This window comes from Sparus aurata, chromosome 1 (genome assembly GCF_900880675.1).
Source record: "Sparus aurata chromosome 1, fSpaAur1.1, whole genome shotgun sequence".
Classification (NCBI taxonomy): domain Eukaryota; kingdom Metazoa; phylum Chordata; class Actinopteri; order Spariformes; family Sparidae; genus Sparus; species Sparus aurata.
The window spans coordinates 34,516,606-34,542,539 of NC_044187.1; the positions used below are offsets into that span (position 1 = coordinate 34,516,606).

At 40.3% G+C, this 25,934-nt stretch overlaps 4 protein-coding genes across 9 annotated transcripts in view; 3 read left to right on the top strand and 1 right to left on the bottom strand.

Moving 5' to 3' along the window:
- The window catches only part of LOC115592518 (zinc finger protein Aiolos-like), a 59,761-nt gene extending 36,566 nt beyond the window's left edge, over window positions 1-23,195 (bottom strand). Inside the window, exons 1-2 of one of the 2 annotated variants that reach the window (XM_030435358.1) lie at window positions 23,180-23,195; window positions 21,161-21,257 (exon numbers count right to left, since the gene is read on the bottom strand). In XM_030435358.1, coding sequence (XP_030291218.1) covers window positions 21,161-21,257; window position 23,180 — 98 coding nt within the window. In that variant the 5' untranslated portion in view covers window positions 23,181-23,195. Of the gene's footprint in view, window positions 1-21,160; window positions 21,258-21,363; window positions 21,382-23,179 lie in introns of those variants that run through there. The other variant, XM_030435368.1, reaches the window with a different exon arrangement.
- LOC115592533 (SWI/SNF-related matrix-associated actin-dependent regulator of chromatin subfamily E member 1) lies at window positions 133-11,244 on the top strand. Of its 5 annotated transcripts, none has more exons than XM_030435409.1 (11): window positions 133-264; window positions 1,422-1,473; window positions 1,788-1,831; window positions 2,157-2,261; window positions 3,065-3,145; window positions 3,482-3,613; window positions 3,841-4,012; window positions 5,933-6,105; window positions 6,210-6,311; window positions 6,762-7,023; window positions 9,666-11,244. In XM_030435409.1, the coding sequence occupies exons 2-11, from the start codon at window positions 1,467-1,469 to the stop codon at window positions 9,869-9,871; spliced, it is 1,284 nt and encodes a 427-aa protein (XP_030291269.1). In that variant the 5' UTR covers window positions 133-264; window positions 1,422-1,466; the 3' UTR covers window positions 9,872-11,244. The 5 variants fall into 5 exon arrangements, with proteins under 5 accessions (XP_030291269.1, XP_030291298.1, XP_030291279.1 ...); XM_030435419.1 differs by lacking the exon at window positions 133-264 and adding an exon at window positions 275-582 and having other exon boundaries at window positions 2,157-2,255; XM_030435398.1 differs by lacking the exon at window positions 133-264 and adding an exon at window positions 276-582.
- On the top strand, window positions 12,191-15,343 carry ccr7 (chemokine (C-C motif) receptor 7). Its single transcript, XM_030435449.1, has 3 exons — window positions 12,191-12,313; window positions 13,546-13,595; window positions 13,914-15,343. Exons 1-3 carry the CDS (start codon window positions 12,298-12,300, stop codon window positions 14,979-14,981), a joined length of 1,134 nt encoding a protein of 377 aa, XP_030291309.1. The 5' UTR covers window positions 12,191-12,297; the 3' UTR covers window positions 14,982-15,343.
- LOC115592511 (tensin-4) lies at window positions 16,818-25,782 on the top strand. The gene is made up of 13 exons (XM_030435350.1): window positions 16,818-16,840; window positions 17,975-18,242; window positions 19,358-19,700; window positions 20,102-20,418; window positions 20,510-20,605; window positions 20,807-20,938; window positions 22,382-22,474; window positions 23,011-23,088; window positions 23,198-23,260; window positions 24,486-24,657; window positions 24,781-24,849; window positions 25,238-25,267; window positions 25,470-25,782. The coding sequence occupies exons 2-13, from the start codon at window positions 17,993-17,995 to the stop codon at window positions 25,600-25,602; spliced, it is 1,776 nt and encodes a 591-aa protein (XP_030291210.1). The 5' UTR covers window positions 16,818-16,840; window positions 17,975-17,992; the 3' UTR covers window positions 25,603-25,782.
- The last annotated feature ends 152 nt before the right edge of the window (window positions 25,783-25,934 follow it).

Genomic DNA, 25,934 nt, shown 5'->3' on the forward strand with positions numbered 1-25,934 from the left:
CATAATAAATCATTTACATTTATTTTGTATTAATATAGCCTGAGATTATTATCTTGTCATAAACAAGAATAGGTGTAAACTGTGGAGTAACTGGACTTGCATGGCACAAGTTCTTCTTTTTTTTTTTTTTTTAAATAGACTTTTGCAGCCGGGGTAGTTATGTAGGTCAACTGCTTCAATGCAACTCAAAACAAACAAGCTTCATTATGTCTCTGACAAGTCTTATTATAATTACATCTGCAACTCCAAGATGAAGCCATGAAGGTAATCCTTTTTAGCTGTGCTGTTCTAATACCATGTCCTTTTCTTTGTATGGAATGACTACTCCTCAGAATTAAGATGTTTCTGCGGTAATCAGAGCTGCAGCAGTGACAGCTGAGCGCGATGAGCATCAGCATCGAAGCAAGGAACAGCTGTAATGAGAAGAGGGTGGGGGTGCAATTCTGGAAGATTCTGCAGGAATCTTATGAGTGGACCCCATTTCATTCGTTTATTGTGGGGACTCTTTCTCTGAGCTAGGTGGTTAGCCCTCCCTCACAAAGTCACAACGTACATTCTGTGGTTTGGACTAAAGGGTTTAGGGTGAGTTTTCTGGCCAGCACTTCAGCATACATGCTTGCTTGTCACCATCAGAATCCATAGGATTGTGTATATCTCTAGATGCGTTGGTCGGACTAAACGTTGCATGCTAATCTCAGAGATGTCATTTTTCTTTTCATTTAGCTTAGGCAGCTAAGCTACGCAGCCAGCTAGCCGTCAGCCTGCTGCTTATTCAGATCATCTAACCTTAACGTCAATTAAGCTGACGAGCCAGGCTAAACACACTGCATTATTATCGTATGTCTACTGTCCTAACAGTATAATTACACGTAGCCGTAGTCATGGACGTTGACCAACGCTTCATTCATACTGACGTCCGCTCTAGACTGAATAAACTGGCTTTGAACAAACAAAAAATGACTATCTACGTTAGCATGCTATTGCTAGCTTGCTAGCTAAGTTAGCGCTACTTCCTGTTTATTTGATCCCGCAAAGGTGTAGCACAAGATGGACAGATGAACGGTGAAAACCAGCCCGTCCTAAAACCAACTACCAGTGCTATTTCACTCATAATAAACAAATAATCATCATTACTTTGGCTTTTAATGCAACCTGAAGCAGATCAGCGCTGTTATTGATGCCACTTCTGTTGCTAACATGAAATGGCTTGTACGTTATATCCAACGGTCCGTGTTCACATTTAGCTAACTTTAAGCTAAGGTAACATCGAATGCAAACCATCGTTAGCCAGCCTTGTCGTCTGATATTCATCATCGTCATCTATTTGTTTTGTGCGATGTATGAACCACACTGTCAACACAACTACTCCCATGCATACGATACTGACTCCCACTGTCCCACTCTATATGTGTTTGTTGCAGAGCCAATGGCCGGAGTAGACTGATAACCCACTCCTCACTACAAAGATGTCAAGTAAGAAGGGAGTGTTTTCGTTAGTTCTCGTATTAAATCCTTTGTATGTGATGGTATCAAAATGCATATGTAGATACATTTCCATATAACCATAACACTTAAATATCATAAAAGTTAATGGTTAAACAGAACTCCGCTGATATAGGCCTAGTTTGTTATGGATGGTTTTATTTCATGTAGAAAGAAAGCATTTGTTGAAAACATGACTGGCATGTGGTAAACTTAATGGTTAAATGACTTAGAGGATTGGAAATTGTCTGTTAGTTCACTTGACCAAGGCTGGTGTTTGATTTAGACCTTTTGTTTCACAACAGAGAGACCATCTTATGCCCCTCCCCCTCCCCCTGCCCCCACAACTGTAAGTATGACTGTTGCACCAAATGTTATCAGGGTACCCAAAGTTCAGTTCATGTTGCTGTTTGGAGACTTAAATTGAGTACTGCAGGTTCTTTACAAGACTATATTTTTCAAAAAGATCAGCTTTTTGTTGAATCCACAACCGTTATTAACACAAACTGATGTGCTTATACACCGCTGCTTCCGAAGAGGTCATTTTCTTATAGCCCTAGCATGAATGCAAGTTTCTTTATTTTGCATTTCCCAGCTTATTATTTATTTGCACCCCCTCCTTCTTCTTTTGTGTCATTTCTCATCCGTATTTCTGTCTCATTTGTTTCCATCAGCAAATGCCCAACACTGCCGGGTTTGTGGGGTACAACCCATACAGCCACCTTGCCTACAACAACTACAGACTGGGAGGGAGCCAAAGCAGCAACAGTCGGGTAACGGTATGAATATTAACAGAGTACACTAAGTGACTGAAATGTCAGGCAGACAGAAGTTGGCAAAGTAAGACACTGGATAAGCCTAGCGAGCATCAGTTGCATTTTCTCAAGTTAAACTTTGCTTAGAGCAAATGACATTAGATGCATTTTTGCGTTTCCACCATTCAAATAGCAGATACTGCAGAACAGTCAGTATAAGAAGCCTAACATTAATCCATGACTGAGACTCTGAAATGAGTGTCATTCCAAAGTCCCTCTGCTACCTCCATCACAGTGCAGACTGGCCAAAAGTCCATCTGTGTGTGTTCAAATACCACCTGCCTTTCAAAGTCTGCATTTCCGACAGCCTAAGTAACCCATGCCATCAGTGTTGCCATGGTATTACAAACTCGCAGCTCAGCATGGCTCTGGCTGCTGAGCAGTAATTTAGTCACTGCATGCAAGCTGGGGTTGGCTGATTCTGATAATGGCATTATGGGCAAATCTCCGCTTAACTGAGATTTTTGTATTTTTTTCACAGTCAGCGCTATTCCATTGTACTCTGTGGGGTTCCTGAGTTATGTTTGGCCTCAAACTGACATTAATTAAATTATTTTCATTTCAGTGACACAAATTTACTTTGATGCATATTGTATTTGATTCCAAGTCTCATTTTTTATAATTATAATTTAACACTAACATAGCTAACTATGCACCTGCTCATAGTTTCACAAGTGTTCTTAGCCTAGCTTAGCAAGAGTGTCTGAATGGTTGTCTGATCACTCAACATCAACCATGCCTTAAGATGACTTTTCTTTGTTTACCAGAATTCCTCTGGAATAAATATCCCAAAGCCACCCAAGCCACCTGATAAGCCATTGATGCCATATATGAGATATAGTCGGAAGGTAAGTGCACAGTGTATAATTGCTACTTTTTGCATCATCATGTGCTCTGTTGGACGACAGGGATGTTTGCTTTAAAGATATTCTATCAGCTCAGAATCAGTAAGACATACATTTTGTTTGAGACACTACTAGTTGTTTATGGAGTTAGGTGTGAAGCCATATTATGTCAAGACTCAGCTAGGATTGTCCACACCACATAGTGGGATTTATCAACTTGGAGATGGAGCTTAAAGCACACGGCCTCCTCTGGTTTGTGACCTCTCTGCAAAGAGATAACCACTTAATGCCCCTCCAACCCAACCCAACCCCACACCCATGTCTGGTTCTCATCACCAGGTTTGGGATCAAGTAAAAGCCTCCAATCCTGATCTGAAGCTATGGGAAATTGGGAAGATAATCGGTGGCATGTGGAGGGACCTCACTGATGAGGAGAAACAGGATTATTTGAATGACTACGAAGCAGAGAAGGTTGGTTGTTTTACAAGGGGTGTTTATGGGTTTTTTTCTGATGGGTGACGTTTAGATGTGTCTCCCAGAGTTGTGGGTCCCTCCAGTCATCCTTCTTTCCATCCTAACAGTCCTCAGTAAACCTCTTCTTTCCTTATGTTGTTCTAGTTGATTGAACAAGGGTCCACATGTAGTGTCTGCTTGCCTTCTCTGTTTCCTCGTCATTCCTGTCATCTTTTCCACCATAGATTGAATATAATGAGAGCATGAAGGCCTATCACAATTCGCCAGCCTACCTGGCCTATGTCAATGCAAAAAGCCGGGCCGAGGCAGCTCTGGAAGAGGAGAGCCGCCAGAGGCAGTCCAGACTGGACAAGGGAGAGCCTTACATGAGCATTCAGCCAGCAGAGGATCCAGATGGTAAGGCCACTCAGCTAAATGCTTTGTCTCCCAAGGTTTAGAGCACTGTGACAGAGCTGTAATTACTGTAGCACGACCACACAGAGTTACCAGTCCGCACACCCAGAGACTGTTATCTTTTCCCCTCCTCCTACACTGCTACAACTATCCACATTTTTGGTAATGCTACCTTTGAAATGCCATTTTTGCCTTGAAGCTGCAAAATGAAACAAAATGTGTCTTTGTTTTCCACAACTGTTTACATTTTGAAGATATTCTTGCCATTGGTTTAGACATAATTGCAAAATTTACATTCTTTTCTCTGTTGTTTTAAAGACACACACACACACACACACACACACACACACACACATGTTAGACACAAAAGCCAGAAGGAGACGTTAGAGTTACACCCACCTCAAGGAAATGATGCTTGTCGGTGTCTGGCTGGGTTACAGTAGAAGATAATGATGTACAGGAAAACTACAGATAAATCCAATTGCTATTTAGAAACACCCCAGACCATAAAAATGTCAGAGCTGGTATCCCAGTGGGTTATGTTCTCAACAGACTGCACGTACGTCAATGATTAAATAAGATTTAACTCTCAACAGACTGCACGTACGTCAATGATTAAATAAGATTTAACTCTCCTGGTGGCTACACATTTAGAGATTGTGCTTTAGTAATACATAAAGTCTGTCAGAAGTTTGACTCTAAGCTGCTGTCGTATCCCCATTTCTCCCATTCTCAACAGTATCAAAGCAGCTCGCAGAGATGAAGTCCCTGCTAGAGACATGAAGTCTAAAGCAAAGGACAGATCTATCATGCTCTGATTTGAAATGCATTTGTGAGAAGTCTGTGTTTTGATTATTTTTGGTAGTAGAACAAACAGCATAACCCAATTAACTTAAATTAATCATATTTGTTGAAAGTTTATGTTTGTAATGTAATCAAGGCAATATTAGAAATTCAGGAAGCACCATTGTTTTACTTAAATTCTGTCATTCAAAATAACCTGCAATTACATTAATCCTGCAGAATCGTGAATTTGTGAACATAAGAGAAGCTTCATTCTCATACACTACCTTCAGAATGTATAACCTTCACTTACTGTTTCCGGTTTGGTGTCAGACAACCTATGTGAGCACCTGGCAGACATGGCAGATGAGACTCATTTCTGCTCTCCGGAAAGTTTCAAATGTGCACACATGTGTGCACAGCACTTGTAAATTCAGGCGACATCCACTTTGAGCTCTTGTGTCATCACACAAAGGGTTTAGCTGAGTTAAGCCACAACAAAGCCAAAAGAGTGCCATGTGTATGATAGTAATAAAAAAATCTATTCAGTGACTTGAGGATTCGTGTAATACTGTTATCTTCACATACATCTGAACAAAGCTGAAATATATATATATATATATATATATTACCTTGTATTAAGGTTATATATAAAAGATAGTATTTGAATCCATCTGGACTTAATTCTTTAGTGTGGAAAAAGTAACTTGAGGTGATTATTGTATGAAAGCACAGCATTTAAATGGCAAAGGAGTATACATTTCAGACCAACATTTGCTGACGAATGAAAATTGCAGACTACATCTGTCCACATACAGTGGGTTGTAATTAACCGCTTGTCCAATTCACCTAACAATAACGGTTCCGCTTTGCTTAAGGATGTATTTTGACATAATGGTCTGTATTTAACTCTAACTCTGTATATAAATATTGAGCAATATCCCCTTTTGTTTATAGTGTCCTGATACAGCAGTATTTGTATTATATGTTTTGTATCATTTGTGCCATAGTTTGCAGAAGCCTTTCATACTTGGTGTTGATGACTGTTGACAAATCTCTGCTCTTCGCCCTTTGACAGGTGTGTAAAAATATATTTCCTTAGAAAAATACTAACAACTCAGATGTTTTTCATGTCTACAGATTATGACGATGGGTTTTCTATAAAGCACTCAGCTGCATCTCGTTTCCAACGCAACCACCGTCTGATCAGTGAGATCCTGAGTGAGAGTGTAGTCCCAGATGTGCGCTCAGTTGTTACAACTGCTCGCATGCAGGTCCTGAAACGCCAAGTCCAGTCTTTAATGGTTCATCAGGTACGTTAAGTTCTGGTCCTCTAATGTTCACATGATGATGGCATTTAGCAGAAACCTTTGTGTTTTGTGTGCTAATAATGGTGTCTGTGTGTCTTTTGTGACAGAGAAAGTTGGAGGCAGAGTTGCTTCAGATTGAAGACCGCCACCAGGACAAGAAAAGAAAGTTCATCGATGCCACAGAATCATTCACAAATGAGCTCAAAAGGGTACGGCATCTTTTACATGGAGTTTGGTCATTGCTTACTCGCACGCAAGCTTAATTTTGCATGTGTGGCTGTACCGTGCGCAGCTCTGGTTATGTGCCAGCCTACGCCTGCCTTACAGCCACCAGCTGCTGCTAACTCCATCCACATGTTCTGGCAATCATATATCTGTCATCGTTTACAATTTGTAGCCCCCATAATAACTGTCGTTCTGAAATGAGATGCAGCACTGTGCATTTGAATGCACTGTCTGCTGTGCTCAACAGATGGCGCAATTCATCCTTTTACATTGCTTCTTACAGCATCCATTCACTTAATTAAATTGTAGTTAAGAACAGATATATGTGCTCATTCGGTGCACTTAAATGTAAAAAATGTTGATTAAAGCATGCTTAGAGTGCAGCAGTTGTTTTTACCTTTCTACATTAAATCCCCCATGACTGTCCTCCTAAGCTGTGTTGTATGAAAGTGGAAGTGGACATGGAGAAGATTTCTGCAGAGATTGCTGCAGCAGAAGAGGCAGCCCGCAAACGGATGGCAGAACGAGAGAAGGATGCAGGAGACCGAGGTGCAAGAGAGGCCCCAACCTGTGTCTTAGCAGAGGAAGAAAAACACATTTGTGCAACACATGGCAACAAGTCCCAGCAAAACGCTCTCAGTGAAAGTATCAACAAGGAAGGAGAGGACACAGAATCCAGCACCACTGACACACCAGGTGGGCAATACTGGACATTATTTGTGCCTTCTGCTGTCTTACTGTTATTTTTATTTGTTTGTTTTTCAAGGTTTTGCAGGGAATAACAAAAGTGCAGTGCTGTTCATTCACTGAAAAGAAGAGTGAGAATATAATAACAGCAGCTGGCACCAATGTCAACATAAAAACAGAATGTCAATGAACATAAACAACATTAAACAAACCAAAGGATGTACTGTATATATACTGTATATAAAACAAACAATAAACCAATTCCTACCCAGTCACTGCACGTTAGCTATACATATGAATATCTAGCTGCCAGACCAAGGACTTGCGCTGGATGAGTGTGTAATGTAGGTAAGCTGTACTTAAAAATGAAGCATTTACAGGGTCTGGAATATAGTTAAAAAAAGGCCCATGCTTCCTGGAATTTTCGGTTCAAAAATTGAAGTGAGTATCTGATTTTGGTCTTTGGATATAAATGTCGGAAGGACGTTCTCATGTCTCCAAGCTAGGACCTTAGATAAGATCTTAGCATCCATGTTTAGGGGTAAGATATGCCCATAGAAGGCGCAATGGATTGGGCAATGAAAGTAATATGAGCCATGGAAAATGATAGCGGAAGAGAAACTTGTCTGCAGGATTCAGACAGGACCGAACACAACTGTGGGGAGTGAAGTGGAGAGAATGTCTTCAAAAATTCTGCTAGGAAACAATTGGGACCTGGACATTTGCCTAACTGCATTGAGGAAATGGCTACAACAATTTCTGCCTGTGACATGGACTCTTCCAACCTCTTCCTGAAGTCTTATGAAAGTTTCGAAATATTGAGTCTGCTTAAGAAGTCAAGAATTGCATTAAAATCGGTTTGAGACTCTGAGGTGTAAAGCTGGGAATAAAAGTCCCTCAATGTTTCAGTAGCCGTTTTTAGACAGGGCACCAAGCCGCCAATTTGCCCGTCCTTTTGACGGCTTGGTCCGCGGTTTTAGACAGAGGCCGGCAAATTGGGGGTCTGTTTTGGTCCTCCGATTTGACGCAAAGTGCCGGCCCCTGCGTGAGATGGGCGGAGGTGTCAATGACCTGCACTGTTGTGCGACCCACAGCCGGGGAGTTTTAAAACCAGGACACAGCTGATAATAGCAGTCAGTCCATCGCTTCATCCGCGGACATTAAAATGAGCAACTGGACAGCCGCTGAGATCCAGGAGATGCTAGCGTGTCCTCGGTCTCTGTAGCTGTTTGGTTGTATTAGCTTGTTGTTGTGTCAGCAAGCTAAGAATGGACACTACTTTCAAATTAAAAGCCCCCCGCTAAGAACCCAGTTCTAAACTCCAATGGGGTGCAATGTAAAGCTCTTATTTCTTACTACTTATTTCTACTTAAGTCAAATTCGTTTTCATTGTTCACAGCCCAACTTCGAGCTTCACGTCACGTCACATGTTTACGCCTACCTCAGAGGCGGCTTTTGGAAAAGGAGGAATATTACGCCTCCGTTTTAGAAAGACAGGCCGGCACATTGCCGTCCTTACCTTGGAGCAAATGTGCTGCCTTTTCTATCTAAAAAGGGCTATTAATTTGCCAGTGATCTGAAGTTATGTGGCTATTTGGCATTCAGATCTAAGCAGTATTTAGCTTTGTGTTAGAGCGAAGTTGGTTAGCAAGCTTTTTTTTTAGATTTGTCTCCATATACAGTATGTAAAATATGGCCTATTTTTTTTTTAAAAGAGAGTGTTCACTCGAGCTTATTGTAAGCAGGTCAAATTGGTTTTGAGTTTGTTTTTCGGGCCTTGAGTTCGAGCATATTGCTTGTCAATCTCTCCAATTTGGTGGACCAAATCTGATCGCTCTTCATAGGATAGTTTCAGGGGATATATTAGTATTGGGGGGAAGAAAGGCTCTCTTTCTCCATAAATTCTGCAAAATTATAATTTCTAAGTTAGGGGCATACACGTTTACAAATACTACCAATGTAATATATAATGTATAATATAACAGACATTGCCCAATGACAACTCTTTCTGCTTTAAACCAAATTAACTACAGCTCCAGTAGCATGTAATAGAATCAAACACCTCTCAAACATCCTTTTGGATTAAACATTAACCCTACAACAGGACCATGGAAACTCTAGACAAACTCTAGAATGAGACTACAGGCAACAAAAGGTGCACACTAAGTACTAACTCCAGGCCTCTACTACAAGCTGAATAAAATTCCACCTCAGACAGTCATATGAAATAGTGAACGAACATAGGCTAACCTGCCTTTTAAATAGTTTCAGCCTAAAAGGTGGACTAGTTGTGACATTTTGACGCTCACAGTGCAAACTTAAATTGAAACGTAATAACATTCAGAGAGACCACGTTGGCCACACCTTGACTGTGAGCCACAATTCATCTAACTTTGAGTCAAGCAGGCTAAATTATGTTTTGAACTCGGCTGCTAGTGCATCGGAGTGTTGCTCAAGCAATGTGGTGAAAGCCTCCAGTGTCAAGCCGGCATTTTCGTTTTTGCTCGACTTGGTGCCTTTTGAGGTCACTGCAAAAAGGCAAGAGTTGGTCAGGATAAAAATTAGAGTTGCTCCATCCACCTATCAACTGGAAGTCCCCCTCTGACTTTTTTTTTTAACATCATGTCTTGTTTTGTTTTTTTTTTACTTAGGGAAGCCCAAGGCCTCAGAGGAGCCTGAGGCTCACCTAGGCAGTGAGGAGGGGGCGTCAGAGGACAAGGAGAGTGTCCCAGAGGGAGCAATGGAAGAGGGAACCAGCGACAGTAACACAGGCTCAGAGACCACCTCTGCTCAGACAGAAGATGCCCCAACTAGTGAGCCCTCAGAGGGGCCAAGCAAAGCAAGAGCAGCTAACTGAGTTCAACACCTGACTGTCTGTGAATTGCAAGGCTGTCATTACTTCTGCTAGGCTCTGATATCATCCTCTGAGAACATATATTGCACAGTATCATCTCAGTTTGTCAAAGCGTTCAGATGGGCTTAGTGTTTCACAAGCTTGAGGCAACGATGAAATTTAGGTTGAGTTTGAAAGCCTACGACTCCCATACATGCGCTTGAATACAAATAAATGAATGAAATGTAAAGCACTTGAAACCGACAAAGCAATGGTCCTGTCGAAAATAAGTGCCACATAAGCCCATGTGAAAGCACCGAAGACCCCATACAGGCCCTCTTCAGCACATATTGATACATATCTCTAGCACTATGTCTGGCAGTTCCCAGATCGTCACAAATTAAGACTTGCTATATGAAAAAAGCTGTCGCATAAAACAAACATTGCTCAGTGTTATATTTAAAGTTGTCCTTTGTATTGTAGTGTCATTGTTGCTTTCATTGTTATTTTTGCATGTTGCAGTTGTTTTGAAATAAGTTGCATACTTGTGAAGAGTGGAGCTGGGTGACCATCTCCTTGTCAGGAGAATATTTGTTTACTCTCTGTATCAGTATTACAGTGACAGTATTGTCTCAGGAGTTTGTAGTCATTAGTAGTAGTTACATTTGTTATTTATTATAAGCATTTTTATTATACTTGTGCATTGGTTGTGCTGGGCCTGGCCAAGTCCATGCATTAGATATATCATAAGATCATCAATGCTGTACAAAGCTCAACTACCAGTGTTCTCAAGTTTGCTTGCTGTCAATCAAATCAAAAGCAGTACGCTTAGAACATTTGTGTTATGATCAATATTGCAATTTTCCGACTTTTAAATGTACCGTAATTGTGTACACAGTGTAACGAGGTTTGCTTAGACATGGATTTACATGTTGTGAAACAGCTTGAAGAACAGTCATAAACATGCAGTCTTAAAATGATTTCCTTTTGCATATTTATACCAATAAACTTTTCTACCCTGAAAAGATATCTCATTTTTAGCATAAATGAATATAAATCAAAATGTATGGTACAAATATGCATCACTTGAAATGTATAATGGTGACTTTAACATATTAATGCAAAACTTAAACTTTGCTCCATTAATGATCTTATCAGTGTATAAAGGTTGTTGAGTTTTGTGTCAAACAGTCATTGCATACAGGGCTTGCATAGAGCATATTTGTCCTTTGCACAGTACAGGTAAGGGAAGTGGGTAAGATGAGAGGGAATTATTCTGATTTCCTGTTTTTTAGTGCAGACAGGCATTCTTGAATGTTCAGTTGTGCATGAAATACAATTCAGCATCAAAGCCTGAAGGACTTAGACCTGACAGGTGATTAAAGGTTTGTGCTCGATATTGTCTCTAGATGCAACCTCTCGTGACATCGTTTTAATCATCAGATTTTACACTGCTTTTGTTTGAATGTGAAAGAGGTCCACAGCATTGCAGCTTGCCACGTTTTGTACTATGTGGTTAGCACTGCCTCAAGTGAAAGCTACAAACCACAACCACAGAGATACAGGTGTGCAGAAAGCTGTACAGCTCCTATGAACTAGTGGGCTAAAGGGTAAGTTTGCAAGACCTCATCTACTGTCCAAGACCAACCACGAACAGAAAAAGGAAATACAACTGCATATCGCCAAGCACACTAAATGATATCTTTAAAAAGCAAGATGTCTTGTCAACATTAACATTTTAATCTTCAAAAAAGATTAATGCATATTAACCATAGTACTTGGCACTATTGCTTACACAGAGCACTGTCCACCATTAAGTGCTTAATTAACATCTACTGGCTGCCGTGTGTAGCTTTGAACAATCATAGTTTCACTAACAGGAAGCCTGAAATATCTCATTTGCATTCAAGACTTTCTTCCTCAACCCCCTCTCCCTCTCAGGTAGTCCCTTCCATGCAAACATGATATGTCTTTAAGAGTAGATTCTACCACAATCATTTGGTATGACAGACATTTTTTTTTTTATCTTAGCATAAATGTAATGTTGCCCCTCAGAACACATATTAATAATAAAGGGACTCGTATAACAGGAAGTGGTTATATTTTTATCTTTTGAGTCACAGTGGCCAGGGGTCTCATATAACATTTTAATGTCAAAGTTGCCTGAGAGTTATATATTATTGCCTAACGATAGACATCATTGTTGTTTGAACTTATCTAATTCAAATTTTTAATAAAGCATACATTGAAAATTCACTATCTGTAAAAAAAAGTTCATTTTTTGTACTCATTTCAGTTGTGTGGTTTTCTCACATGACACTCGAGCGCTGGAAAAAAACGGCAGGTTTTTTTTTTTTTTTCATTTCAACAAGGGGAAACCACCACCACACACAGACATTCATCTCATCTGTGTCGAGTGGCTTACCTACAGCATACTACTCTCAGTCAACATGACTTCTGTCAGCGGTGAGTACCTTATCAGAGTTTAACTACACATTTAGACAATAAGACATTTAAAATAATGTTGCATAAGTAGTTGTGAATTAATGCATAGGAATGATTGTGTTTAAGAGGAAACCTCAAGAATTTAAAAGTTAATCTTAATAATTTAAAGTGCAAATCTGAAAAAGTAATTGTTTAGACTTCTGGTATCAAAATAATCAGTGACAAGTATTTTTGCTACCAGGGAGTGAAAAGAATGTGTAACCTCTTTAATCAGCTACTTCTACTTTTAACCTGTTCAACAATGTGCTCCAAATGATTGAAGTGCACACAACGTGGCACCACAGACACATTTGGTGTGGTTCACTTCAAGTATCTGTAAATCAGTCAGAAGTGTTGTCATATATCAGCCAATCTTATTTTTGATGTCGCCGAAATCTGCCAACCACTGTCACTACTAAACGATAATATCTAATATTATAACTGCAATAAACAATAACTAACAAAGGTAGTTTGAAAAAGAGGTTTCTGTCTGCCCCCTTTTGCAACTAGAGAAAATGTGTAAAACCTGTAAAATGGTGCACTTTAATCAAATTTAACATTAACACTGGGACTATTGACTACTACTGTGAGCTTCATCAAAAATGCAAAACTAATCCTTTTTGTCAATGAGCTGATTTGAATTCACATTACCACCGATTTAACAGGAAGCTCATTACTTGTGAAATAAGAATGGTAAGAACAGCATTTACAACAGAAAATAAGACAAGGGGAAGTCCACCAATTTTCCATTTACAGGTCAATGAACTAGTAGTGAGGAGTACTACTCAGCCTGTGAGAACACCTGTAAAATGTCTTTTGTGGTCTTTGGGAAAATAACCCTGATAATGTCATCAGATTCTCAGTTTCGGCGTGGAGACTGCACCTTAGTAACAGCAAAACTGGGTTACAAACTTGAGTTAAAGAGTTTGAAAGGTGTAGGCAGTTACCATGCAGGTAGGGTTTAAAGAAAGATGCTATGGGTTGCATTTCTTTTTAACCCATACTAATAAAATTTAAGATATTTTGGCTTTTGCTGCCTCAGTCGGACCCTTCTATTGTGATCTGTTGTGACTGTAGTCCTTAATCGAAGTTCCCCCTTTAACTGATCCTTCTATTACACATATCATATCACACAGTGAATTACTTATTAAGGATGTTATCATTATACTGTAACAGTGTTAATCTTCTGAAAATTCACTCCATCTGTTTTTCAGATCTCCGAAAGCTTCTGCCAGCTGTGCTGATATGGTTAATGAATGTTAAGGTAAGAAACACACACAAATGCAGGACCTCTTGATGACAGTTGTAGACATGAAAGATAACAAGATGTTGACAAATGTATATAGCAATTTGCATCCACTTTGAGGTGAAAACAACAAGTAACGAACTAACCACAACCTTCCCCTCACAAGTACAATTTCCTCTAAGGAAGTGGATGCTACAGGTATACCAAAAAACAAAATGTCGGGGGTGAGGGTTGGGGGTGGGAGAGTTCAGTGAAGAGCAGGTAGTTTTTCTGATGTACATGTCATTGTTTTTACTTGCGTTTATTTGATGATCTGAATCTGTCTTTTAATTACAGTCCTGCTTGTCTCAGCAAGGAAACAATACAACCACCATAAACTACCAAGACTATGACCTTCCCAGCATAAATTACGACGATTATGTTGTGGTTTGTGCGAAAGATTCCAACCGCCTGTTCCGCCTCTGGTTCATGCCATCCTTCTTCTCCCTCATCTGCTTTCTGGGCCTGACAGGAAACCTACTGGTCATCCTCACCTTTTTCTACTTCAAGCGTCTCAAGACCATGACAGATGTGTTCCTGCTCAACCTGTCCTTTGCAGATCTGCTCTTTGCTCTGTCGCTCCCCTTCTGGGCAGCGAGCTCTATGGCAGAATGGGTGCTGGGCCTGTGGGTGTGCAAGGCCATGTACACTGTTTACAAGGTCAGCCTCTACAGCAGCATGTTACTTCTCTGCTCCATCAGCGTTGACCGCTACTTCGCCGTCGCCAAGGCCGTGTCCGCTCACCGCCATCGCTCCCGAGCAATGTTTCTCAGCAAGGTGTCATCGGTTGTCATCTGGGTGTTGGCACTGATCTTCTCCATACCGGAAATTAAGTACACCGCTATCGTTAACAACACATGTACCACTTTCTCGAGCACTGGTGACCTGCTCCGTGTACCCATCCAGTCGGGCCAGATGGTTTTGGCTTTTGCCCTCCCGTTCTTGGTCATGTGCTTCTGTTACAGCGGCATTGTGCAGACCCTTTGCCAGGCTCGTAACTTTGAACGCAATAAAGCCATCAAGGTGATTCTCGCTGTGGTCACTGTCTTCCTGGTAAGCCAGGTGCCCTATAACTTGGTCCTGTTTTGGAACACAATACTCACAGCACAAGGAGGAACTGAAAACTGCAACTACGAGAACAGGCTCCTCTACGCCAGTGACGTCACCCAGTGCGTGGCCTTCATGAGGTGCTGCCTGAACCCCTTTGTCTACGCCTTCATCGGTGTGAAGTTTCGTCATGACCTCCTGAAGCTGCTAAAGGACTGGGGCTGCATGAGCCAGGAGAGGTTCTTCAGGTATACCTGCGGCAGGAGGAGGAGCTCAGGAGCCACTGACACCGAGACAACCACCACATTCTCGCCTTAAAGCTCCTTCAGCGCGGATAACAACCAATTCAATCAGGATTAAAGTCTCAATATATTTTCTATGTACATAGCAGAAGTTATCATATAATTGACAGTTATGTTGGTTTTTACCAGTTTTTTGTTATTTTTGTGTCTGTCTCTTTGTTTGTGTATTCTCTTTAGTTCAAACAAGGCTCTGTTTATATTGCTGTATTGGATGTAGTGTACAGTTGAATTTCAAGAGTGTTAATGAAAAAAATTCAACGTAATTTTACCGATTGAAAAAACAACTGACACATGCTGTTTTTTTCACTTTTTTCATCTTGTAAAATGAATGAATGAATAAATAAAAAAAATTAATAAATAAGATTAAATTCACTAACTCAAGACTTCAGAATTACTTATTACATTAAATAAAATAAAAAAGTTCTATGTAAGTAAGGTGTGTATGTAATGAAAAGAATTTCAAATTTAAACTTAAAGCCAGTGTTTTAAACTGCAGAAAAAGGAAAGTATATAGTTTTAGATACTAGATTTAGATACTAGATTAGAGTTTTAATTAGTTATTTTACAGCAGAATTTTGGAGAAGCTGGATTTAAGATTGTTTCTTACTTTTAAGTTGAAGTTACAGTAATCAAAAATACCATACAGGTATTAGCCAGTCAGGAAAAGTTCAACAATTTTTGACATCTACATCACTTTAGTTTAGCTTTAACTGAAAGAGCGTTTAGTCATTTAGAAGCTAATTCAACTTGCTTTCCACAAGTCCACACTTCACAAGAAATCCAGGTCAGAACTTCACTTAGATCTAGGGAAATTTAAGTGTCTCACTCAAAACAAATCTGGATGTCATTTGAGTCTCTGGGTAGAAATGTCTCTGTCTTGTCACCAGAAATTCAACAACAAGAACTTGTCAAAAATCTCACAGCAAAGTTTTCCGGACACCAAGCTTCCTGCAGCAGTTCAGGACTGTTCAGCTAGATAAAATGGATATCTTCAAAATAATACGAAGGGCCAGTGAAATGTATGGCCTTGTTCAAGAAGAACAATCCAATGAGGTAAGTTAAGTGCTAAAACGGAGGCTGTGGTTGCGTTAATATTTTATGGACAAAGAAAGACAGCAAAATGTTCCTTGCCCTTGACTAAGAGTGTGCTAATAAAGAGAATTCATTTTAAACAAATGTACAGTGTGCAGGCTTACTAAAAAGGAAATACTAGTACTTTTTATATGTAGTAAAAGAACTTGAAGGTGAAGCCTTTTATTTGATTCATTATGGAAAGACTTTATCTTTCCATAATGAATCAAATACATTTTTTTAGTAGCATGAACCAACTCATACAGGCTTTGTAAAATCCTACAGCTGCAACCCAACATCAGCAGTACAATCAGAGAAATGTGATAAAAATATATCTGGAAAGGATGATAGATTATAGTACAGCACACAGGATTAGTTGATTTGTCTTAGTACTGTACTACTGTCATTTAAAATGCACCCACCAGCCCAATAATCTGTCATGCTCAATTTCTTAATGTTATAAAGAAGTATATATGCAAGGTCAAACAACATTACAACTAACACCATGGAATGACGTCCCACCACACTAGAAAAGTTTAAGTCATACCACTGCCTGCTCATCTGACTTTATTGCTGAAAAAAAAACCCACCACCCCTCCGGCCATAAACTTTACACTGCTAAGATGACATCATCAGTGGGAGCCACAGGGATTAGTGAGCCTCACTGCTGATAGGCTTACAGGGAAAAGGGTTGGGATTTGATTAATAAAAGCATGCGGTACACTAAATGTCAAAGTAAAACAGTGAGGAGCGTGAGAGCCGAACAGCATTACAACAGTAGAGCCCAGACCAAAAGAAAATAAGGTAAGTCAATCTTTATTTACCAAATCTTAAGATATATTATTCAATCGACGATACATCAGCATCAACAGTGCTCAGGTTTTATTGAACTGCCTCATGTCTATTTTTGATGTAGTTTTAAAACTGGTGTATTTTTAGTCAAGCAGTCTTAGCGGGGACGTAGAAGTGATTAAAGCAAATTATAGTTCCCCTCCTGTTTGTTCTCATTTTCTAAGATGAAACTGTGTACAACTCAAAAGCTGCATTACAGCTCATATGGCATTCACAATGCATGGCCAGTATGTTATTGACCAAGATGAAGCTTTGTGAAACTCAATTGGGCTTCGCAAGAGTAAAACAATGTTTTGAATGACCTTAAGTTTTGAAAAAAAAAGAAGCAGAATTTTGCCTGTTGACCACAGAAAATACAAAGTTCACCCTAAAAGTTGTGGCTGTTGTAGGAAAAACAATACTAGTGTAGCCATAGTAACAAGTAGTCACCTGGGTGACTCAATGAGCACCACGCCTCACTTCAGTCGCATAGAGGGAGACACAGTGTTAGCTGATCATCCCCTGTATGACACACCCATCTTGAGCAGTTATTCATGCTGATATCAGCACTGAAGTAAGCCATTTACTCAGCTTGTGTCATTCTTCAGTGTGTGGTTTAATGCATGAATTGAGAAATATGTGGAAACACTGGAGCAACACATACCGTCTAGGATGAACACTGTTTATTTTCCTTATTATTAGCCACACCAACTTTCAAGTTATGAATTGTTGTCAAGTGCAGTGAATGCATTGTGGCATCAAGTTTTATAGTGATGAACTGTGCAAGTCTAGGTCAACACTATAATGGGCGTTTACAATGGCAAACCTTTATTTATCAATCTATTTCGGAATATTTCTATTATCAAAATCTGGTGGCGGCAAATGTTGTTGCTTTAATCACTGAAAACAACGATGAGAAGTTTAAGATTGGTTGTTAAGTACAGTGCATGATAATGGCCATTCTCAAAAATGTCCATGAATATGAGAATCTGTGGGGAAATGATGGACCTGTTTTGCAGAGGGGACAATAGCAAGCGTGTCACTCCGGTAAGTGATACTGTCATTGATCCTTCTCCATTGTATCTCTTTCTGTGGTCTTCCCAGCAGACTGTGAGTGCTCCTAACATGATGCCTGCAGCGAAAGGCATGTCCCAAATGATGCCCAATCACGTTCTAAGAGTGGGTCAAACTATCCGTCTGGACTCGCAGGAGACAGTCCATCCACATCCCTTTCTCGTGAAGCCCAGTGGTGACAATGGTGACGCTGATCTTGACGTTTCCCTGGATAATCTCAACCAGCTCATCCTGGAACTGGATCCAACATTTGAACCCCTTCAGGTCAACAAAAGTCCCTCGTGCACCAGCCCTGCTACAGGTACAGTATGACTCTGAAGCCGCTCTATGTTGCGTTCTTTTGTTTCATCACTATTCGAACGGCTCTGTTACAGCTCCTTCTTACTTTAACACATCAGCAAAGTAAAAAAGGGACAGTCTCCTGCCTACAGAGGTGAGACACAGAACACAGCTAAACTATTCTCACTCTTATGAAACAAATTGTTCACATAACCTGGGGCTTGGGAAATTTACCCTCCCTTTTTGAGATCATATATTGCCTTTAATCATGGGTAATTGCACCACTTCAGCTGTTCTGGGATTACTGCCCAGACTAGTACCACACCCTGCACATGTGAGGCTACAGACACAGAGAAGCTCACCAACGACTCACACATGAGGGTGGTACCGGCAGTGTCTTCTGTGCCTGCTTTGATGAAAGTGCGCACAAGAGTCATAGAAATGGATTTCCTGCTAATCTTTTCTTAAAAGATGTTTGGTTGTATGTTTATGAAACTGGCAATGTGTTGTGGGGACAAACAAGTTTTAAGGAAGCTGTTCAAGAGTGATGAGAAATCAGACGATCCAACAGTTATTTCACCACATTAAAACAAAAACAATTCAGGCGCTGTGTTGATGAGTACTCTTTTCCTGTTGTTGAATAGAGGATTTCCAGCACTTGCCGACACAAACAGTCAGCTTTTCTATCTCAGTATGAGCGTAAGTCATTATTATGTAACTCTGGTTGCAAAAGTCATGTCTAGCTCAGCCATTGACCACAGGTTACAGTGTCCTGAGGGCATAATTCACATCACTCCTAGACCAACAACACAGTGAGGCAAACAGATCCTCAAGTGCACATGAACAAGTTTTGACCTTAGTTGTTTGGGTATCATCGCAACCGCAGAAATGCACAATTCAAAGCATTCAGCCTGCAAGGAATGGCCTGAGCTCTGCAAGCAGGTACCTGCATTAGAAATATGAATGTCTTTATCAGGTGTGTTTCAGCAGTGACTGTGTGTTTGCATGCGGAGGCCAAGCCCATCTTGCTAATAGGCAACCAAAGCATGAAGTCAGAGAAACATTCAACAGCTGACTGTTTCACATCCTTCACAGGATTTCACAATCCCTTGTCAACACTTTCCTCTCCCTCCTCAGATGACTCCAGCTCAGACGAAGATGTCTCCCAGTGTGTGTTGGTCTCTAGAGGATGCCCTTCCAGCTCCTCGCCCACCGTAGTACAGTGTGTGTCACCCAGTATAAACATCCCTTCACAGAACAGTCTCAGCTGTAGTCCCAATGGCACACTGGTGTTCTCCAGCTCCCCTTCTTCCTGTCTGCCTCCTCTACCATGTGGAAGTGTACCCCGACGCAATCCCTCACAGAGGCAAGACATAGCCTGTTCCCAAGGATCCCTGCGCTTGTCACACTCCAACAGAAACAGTGCTGCCTCGCTCCACTCCATGTCAACATGTTCAGACACCAGCTACATCCTTGGCAGGTAAAACTCGTGATTAAAACAACTTGCAGCAAACAAGTCTTAAAAATGCATCTTTTTTTTCCTGCGGCAAGTGGTAAATATGCCGTAGTTGTAAACCCACTGCATTAACAGGCTGATGAGGGCCTGTTCGCAAGCTGACATACAGACTGATACATATTTTGTGACAGCAGAACAAAGGTTTACGACAGTAATAACAATCCGAAACTGGACATTTTAAATACATTCCCAAAAGGATGTGGCAATATCTTTTCTATATAATTTAATTATAATGTTACAAATTAGAAAACAAGAGAAGGGTTACTGCTTTTCTGTGAAATTCGAGTTGATGTTAACTGTCATAAGCAAAAGAATATTGGGTGTTGAGGGTTCATTTGAAACATATCGGCTTCCTCCCTACATAGCAACCTGTCCCTGGCCAGTGAAGATGCTGACTCTCCAGAGTCCATCCTTACTTGGACATCCGGCTCCTTCAGTGATGGCTCCAGAATGAGACAGAGTCCAGAAAAGCCCTCGCTGATAAAGCAAGGACATCTACAGGAGCCTTACAGCAAAGGTGCACAGAGCAGTCCTACTTCACTTGCCGGGTCCTTGACTGATATTCCCATACTGCTCGTCAACGGTGCACCACAACCGGATCTGTACATCCAGTCTCCTGGACCAGAGATTGATTTGATCCAGACCATCCCTGTGTCCAACTCAAAGCCATTTTCACCTCACAGTGAGTTGCATGTGACACAGTAGTCTCTTTTGCTGGCAGTTATCACATTTTTAATGTTTGACCCCACTGACCTATTTTTATTGCTGTTTAGGTTTCCAAGCCCATTTCAGTGGCAGTCAGCCCTCAATGAAATTTGTCATGGACACTTCAAAGTTCTGGTTCCGTCCACATATCAACAGAGCAGAAGGTGAGAATCTCAGAACATAATTTAAAAGATGACTAACTGAATACATAATAGCTCTGTCAAGCTCTTAAGTTACTTCAATCTCGCCGGTACCAGTGTTATTTTCCCCTGAGTTGTATACAATTCCTTTGCAGCACAGATACAGTAATAAGACGCAAATTATGATGTCTCTAAGCATTTTCTGTGGTGTTGAACTGATTCTAGCTGAGGCCTTGGTGAAGGACAAGGAAGCAGGGACATTTGTGGTGAGAGACAGCACCTCCTACAAGGGCAGCTTTGGTCTGGCCATGAAGGTTGACCAGACCTCCGCCATCCTCACAGCTAACAACCACCCAGGTAAACCTTTTACTCGTCAACGCAACAGCCAGAGCTATTGACTCCTTTTGAATCACGTGCAATTCCGAACAGTCACAGCGGTGTTTGGGCACATACAGGAAACAGACAGTCTTGAATGCCACGGTAACCACAATCACAGAAAAACAATCTGAGCATAGTGTGGCACGGTGCTGCTGTCATGTGTTTATGCCAGAGACCTGAAAGGCACAGGCAATCACTCACCCAACTCTGCTGATACGAACGGGCAAGTCTGATGATATCCAGCTATGTGCGGTGAGGCAGGAGACAGTGCTGTCATTTTTTCCATCCGCAGTACACACTGTGTAAACAGAAAAGAAACGCAGCTGTTTATGGCACTGTAAGCAAACAGTAGAGGTAGAGGAAAAATGGACCTCACTCACTCACAAAACAATTTTGAGGCTCACTTCATTTTGCAGATTTGTTTTTGTTCAACTCTTCTAGGTATGTAGGATTTGAAAGACATATGAGCACTGTGTCAGACGCTGTCAACAGTTCACTGTGCAGGCTCTCAGTGTGTTGTCTGTTGTATGATTCCTCCGCTGGCTTCAAGGTTATCTATCAGGACCAATTACCAGTGTAGTATAAATGAAGACAAACAAACATTTTCAAAAATGTACAAGGACTGTTGGTAGGAGGGTATCTGCTTCTCTTAGAAATGACATTCAAATGAAAAAAGAAGCACTTGACAGAACCATACATCAAATTTAACTTAGATAAATAAAGAGAGGGTAGAGCTTCTTATAAGCTTACTACAAACTGCTACATCCTCCCTTGCAGATGGGGTGGACAGATATAAAGGCAGTCCTGAAGAGCAGCATTCATGTGTTTTATCTCACTTGACACTATGCAGCCGAGTTTAGTGGATTTGGACAATCGTGACACTCCCAGCTGTTAAAGATCACGATGGTGGTGTTTAAATGTGTAATTCCAGAAAAGGAGTCATGGCAGGACTCAGCTTTATGAACAAATTAAGTTCAACAATTCAGATTCATTTCTACCCTCTGGCAGTTATATATTGCGTTGGCTTTTTAATGAAGTTGGTTTAGGTGAGATTAATAGAAAATGTGAGGCAGGTTAAAGTACCCTGTAACCTCCATAATAGGTTACAGCAAATCCTGTTAAACTGAAAATTATATCATTCGAAATCTTGTCTTTTTCATTTGTGGGTCGGTACATTTTGATTGCCTGGAGGATAGTAAGCTTATGTGAGCTGGGCACCATGTTGGACAGGATGCTAAGGATAAATACTTTAAATATTGAAATAATACATTTGTAAAAAAGATCAGCCATGATCCATTTGAAATAACAGCGACTGCCTCTTTAAAATGTTTATATATATATTGATATGATATATTGTATATTAACTCCACTGGCTGCTTGTATATCTGGTCTTTCCTAACATTTGTCCTGTCATCAAAACAGAGGAGAGCAGCACAGATCTTGTCAGACACTTCCTCATTGAATCATCGCCTAAGGGTGTACGCATCAAAGGCTCCTCTCAGGAACCATACTTTGGTAAGTTAAAGTCAACCATAACTTTATTGCTCATCTGAGAGTGATCAACTGTCTACTGAATTCACGCCAATAAAGTCTGGCACACCAGGACTTAGTCAGCCATGTCTGGCCTGTTAGGATGTGGGTGGATCTTTTTCTTTATTCAAAGGTATGAGTTCATGGGGTGTGTTGTAACATCCACAGATCTTCTATCAAAACTTATTTTTGGTCTTATCAGAGCCTGAGGGTGTGTAGAATATGACACATGCTCTGGTGTTTCTGCTTCCACAGAATTCTATCTTTACCCTGGGAGCTCTGTAAAACTCACAAATGGCAAAACAAAGGACACTGAACCAGATTTACCCAGCTTAGTTTCAATTTCACCGAAAAGTCTTTACATTATGACAATATCAAGAATATATCAAGCTAGAATTGATCGTCTAACAGGCCAATGGATTACGACACACTTAAAACGCTAAGTTATCATTTGCATTCCACATAATGCATGAATTTCTTAATCATGTGGGCTTTGCTATGACTTTCTGTTCACTTTGCAGGTAGTTTGTCTGCCCTGGTCTACCAGCACACCATTTCTGCTTATGCTTTACCCTGCAAATTACTGCTCCACTCCCAAGGTAGGCCCTTCTTGCACAACAACGGTTTTTGTGGTGTGTGTATAGTGTGTATGTGTGTGCAATGTGTGAATGTATAAAAATGAAACTCAACTCTTCTTTGCCTACACAGATCTGGGCGCAGCAGAAGAGAGGGCTGATGGCAAACAAGCATCAGAGGACAACAGTAAAGCAGGTGGGACAAATTGACTATAAAGAGCATATATTCTATTCATTTACATAAGCATGTAAAAAACACAAAAACATGGTTAAACTGTACATTTATTAGCACTTACACTCAAGGGATACTTACAAAGTGCCACTGAAGGAGCAAAAAACCAAGGAGCAGCAGAAGACAGAATAAAAAGTAGAGAAATTAGAAAGGTAAGCTAGAGCTACAGTTGCCAGTGTCAGTGGGATAAGGAAATAAGGGAAAACAATTAACAAAATAATAAGCAAGACATGAACATTTAAGAGACATAAATATCTTGAACTCTATTAAACAATATAAATATGTTCTTACCCTTACTTCTTCAGTAGTCATTCAAATTGTTTTGCAGCCATGTGGGAAAGGCTAACAGTTGCATGGCCACAACAATTTGGCTAACTAAGGTTAAGTTGGCTGCTGAGGTAATGCTAGCTAATTAGTTAGCTTTCAGAGGCTAACATTAGCTTTTCGTGTTTCGAACTTGTCAGAAAGTTCTCAGTCCTTTGTTTTAAGTCCACCTCGCTAGCTTAAAGCCAAAGACAGAAAAACGTCTTGCAAATTAACTAGTTGACGTTCATGGCATCATAGAAGGTTTAATTAATAAGGTTACTTACAGCAGGTTGCGTTTCATTCAGGCAGCGCAACAGTCCTGTTCCTATGTAGGATGTGGCTTACAAAGAATACTCCTCTACAAGTCCAACATTCAAGTAGAAACACGGTATTACTATAACATGTAAATAACGTACTCATTAGGCCGCTGTTATATTTTATTACTGGATTATTGTTACATAAAGTATTCAATGTTGTGCAAATTGAGGTGAAGAAAATAATGCTAAGATGACTAGTCTATTCAACACAATAGCTCATCTGTTGACTGATATGATTGTATTGTTTCCTTTATGTGTCCATGATGTTCTTATATCTATAAATGTGTTTTAATGAAAAGAAAAAATAAGTTGACCCCTGTATCAGAATTGTGTTGAGAAAAGGTAGCTTTGGTCACTGTGTCTTCTGCCATGACATTTCCTCATGATCGATATTTGAAATATGTCTTCTGTGTATATGAGGAGGGACAAAAAGGGGTTCATCAGCTGTCAATCCATGAGGGAGTTGGAGTTGGAGTTGGCTCAATTTACTACCATACATGCTTAATGCCATGTGTATCTAGCCTTTATTTCTAATCAAACCATCACATTGTTTGTCTTTTCCAAAGCTTGCAATTTTGTCTACCTCAATGCGGTCCCCACTGAGATGCTGACGGGCCCTTGTGCAGTGCAGAAGGCGGTGTCCTCCACCCTCAAGAAGGCCTCGGGTTCCTTCACACCAACCATAGTCAATCTGAAGGTGTCTTTGAAGGGTGTTACACTCACAGATATCAACAGGAAGTAAGAAATTACACATCCAGTCAATCTGCTCCTGATATTTGACTTACAGCACACTACAAATCATGGTGGTCTGTGTGTTTGTAACATTTCATATCTAACAGCCACATCATCATTTCTTCTCAGGCTCTTCTTCAGGCGCCATTACCCTGCTCACCTGCTCAGCTACGGAGGTGAAGATCCAGACAATCGACTGTGAGTATACAGCAGGATGTTCAGAAATGTGATTCATTTTGAGTATGATTCATACTTGTGTTGGAAAAATATTGCGTAACATTCACCATGGATACACTCTCTTTTATGCTCATGCCCTTTTTTCTTTTCTTCTAAATAATTGAATAATTAATGTTGGCTTAGTTCCATTTTGTTTTCCCCGTAGACCTAACAGTGAGCCAGCATGGACAATGCCAGGGTGCTGGAAATAGCACATCTGAATTATAAATTACACCCCTGATATTCCTGTTATAACGTCAGAATATCAGCAGCGAAAAATTCACTTTTTTTTTATCACAAAAAAAAATTAAAAATGCGTGACGGTAGACCAGATATGTAAACTTACACTTTGTATTTTGTATCCTGACAGGTGGGAGAGAGGTACCAGTTTTGGTGCAAGGTAATTTTGAACTTTACCTACTTACAATATGAGAATTATGTTTTGTATCTAACTGTAAATTCTATTTGTTGTTCATGTGAGGACACATAATAACCCCTCACAGGTTTGAGGCTCACCTGCGATACACTTCATATACATACTATATATATATATATATATATATATCATATACTTCATATCTATTTTTTCTTTGTTTCAACAGGATGTTTGGCTTTGTGGCAAAAGGTGTAGAGGCTGGCATGGAGAATGTGTGCCACGTCTTTGCAGAGTATGACCCCCTCCAGCCTTGCAACAAAGTCATTGACGTTATTCAGCTTTCAGTAGCCAAGCAATAGACACATAAGGACTGACACGACATGTTCCACTGTCTGTATACTGTACTTTTGTGAGGTAACCTATCCAATATGGAGGTCATCTTAAGTGTCACTACTGCTGTTGCTAAACTGGAAAATGTACTGTATCTGCTGTAGTACAATACCAGTAAAATCTGAATTAAAAGTCCTTCGAACATCCCAGACATGTCCCCAGACTTGTCCTATGGTCAGATGATAAAAGTCATATAGAAAAGACAGTTGTAACTGGCATATATGAAGATATACAAGACTAAACAGCTGTCAAACAAGACATAAAAGACATTACAAGCAGCATCATGTACAATAATTGTTCA

Coding starts and splice junctions, on each gene's coding strand:
- ccr7 (XM_030435449.1), top strand. Junction 13,596..13,913: donor TATGGTTAATGAATGTTAAG/GTAAGAAACACA, acceptor TTTTAATTACAG/TCCTGCTTGTCTCAGCAAGG.
- LOC115592511 (XM_030435350.1), top strand. CDS start 17,993: ATGATGCCTGCAGCGAAAGGCATGTCCCAAATGATGCCCAATCACGTT. Junction 20,606..20,806: donor ACATATCAACAGAGCAGAAG/GTGAGAATCTCA, acceptor AACTGATTCTAG/CTGAGGCCTTGGTGAAGGAC. Junction 20,939..22,381: donor CACAGCTAACAACCACCCAG/GTAAACCTTTTA, acceptor TCATCAAAACAG/AGGAGAGCAGCACAGATCTT.
- LOC115592533 (XM_030435409.1), top strand. Junction 2,262..3,064: donor GCAGCAACAGTCGGGTAACG/GTATGAATATTA, acceptor TTTGTTTACCAG/AATTCCTCTGGAATAAATAT. Junction 6,106..6,209: donor AGTCTTTAATGGTTCATCAG/GTACGTTAAGTT, acceptor CTTTTGTGACAG/AGAAAGTTGGAGGCAGAGTT.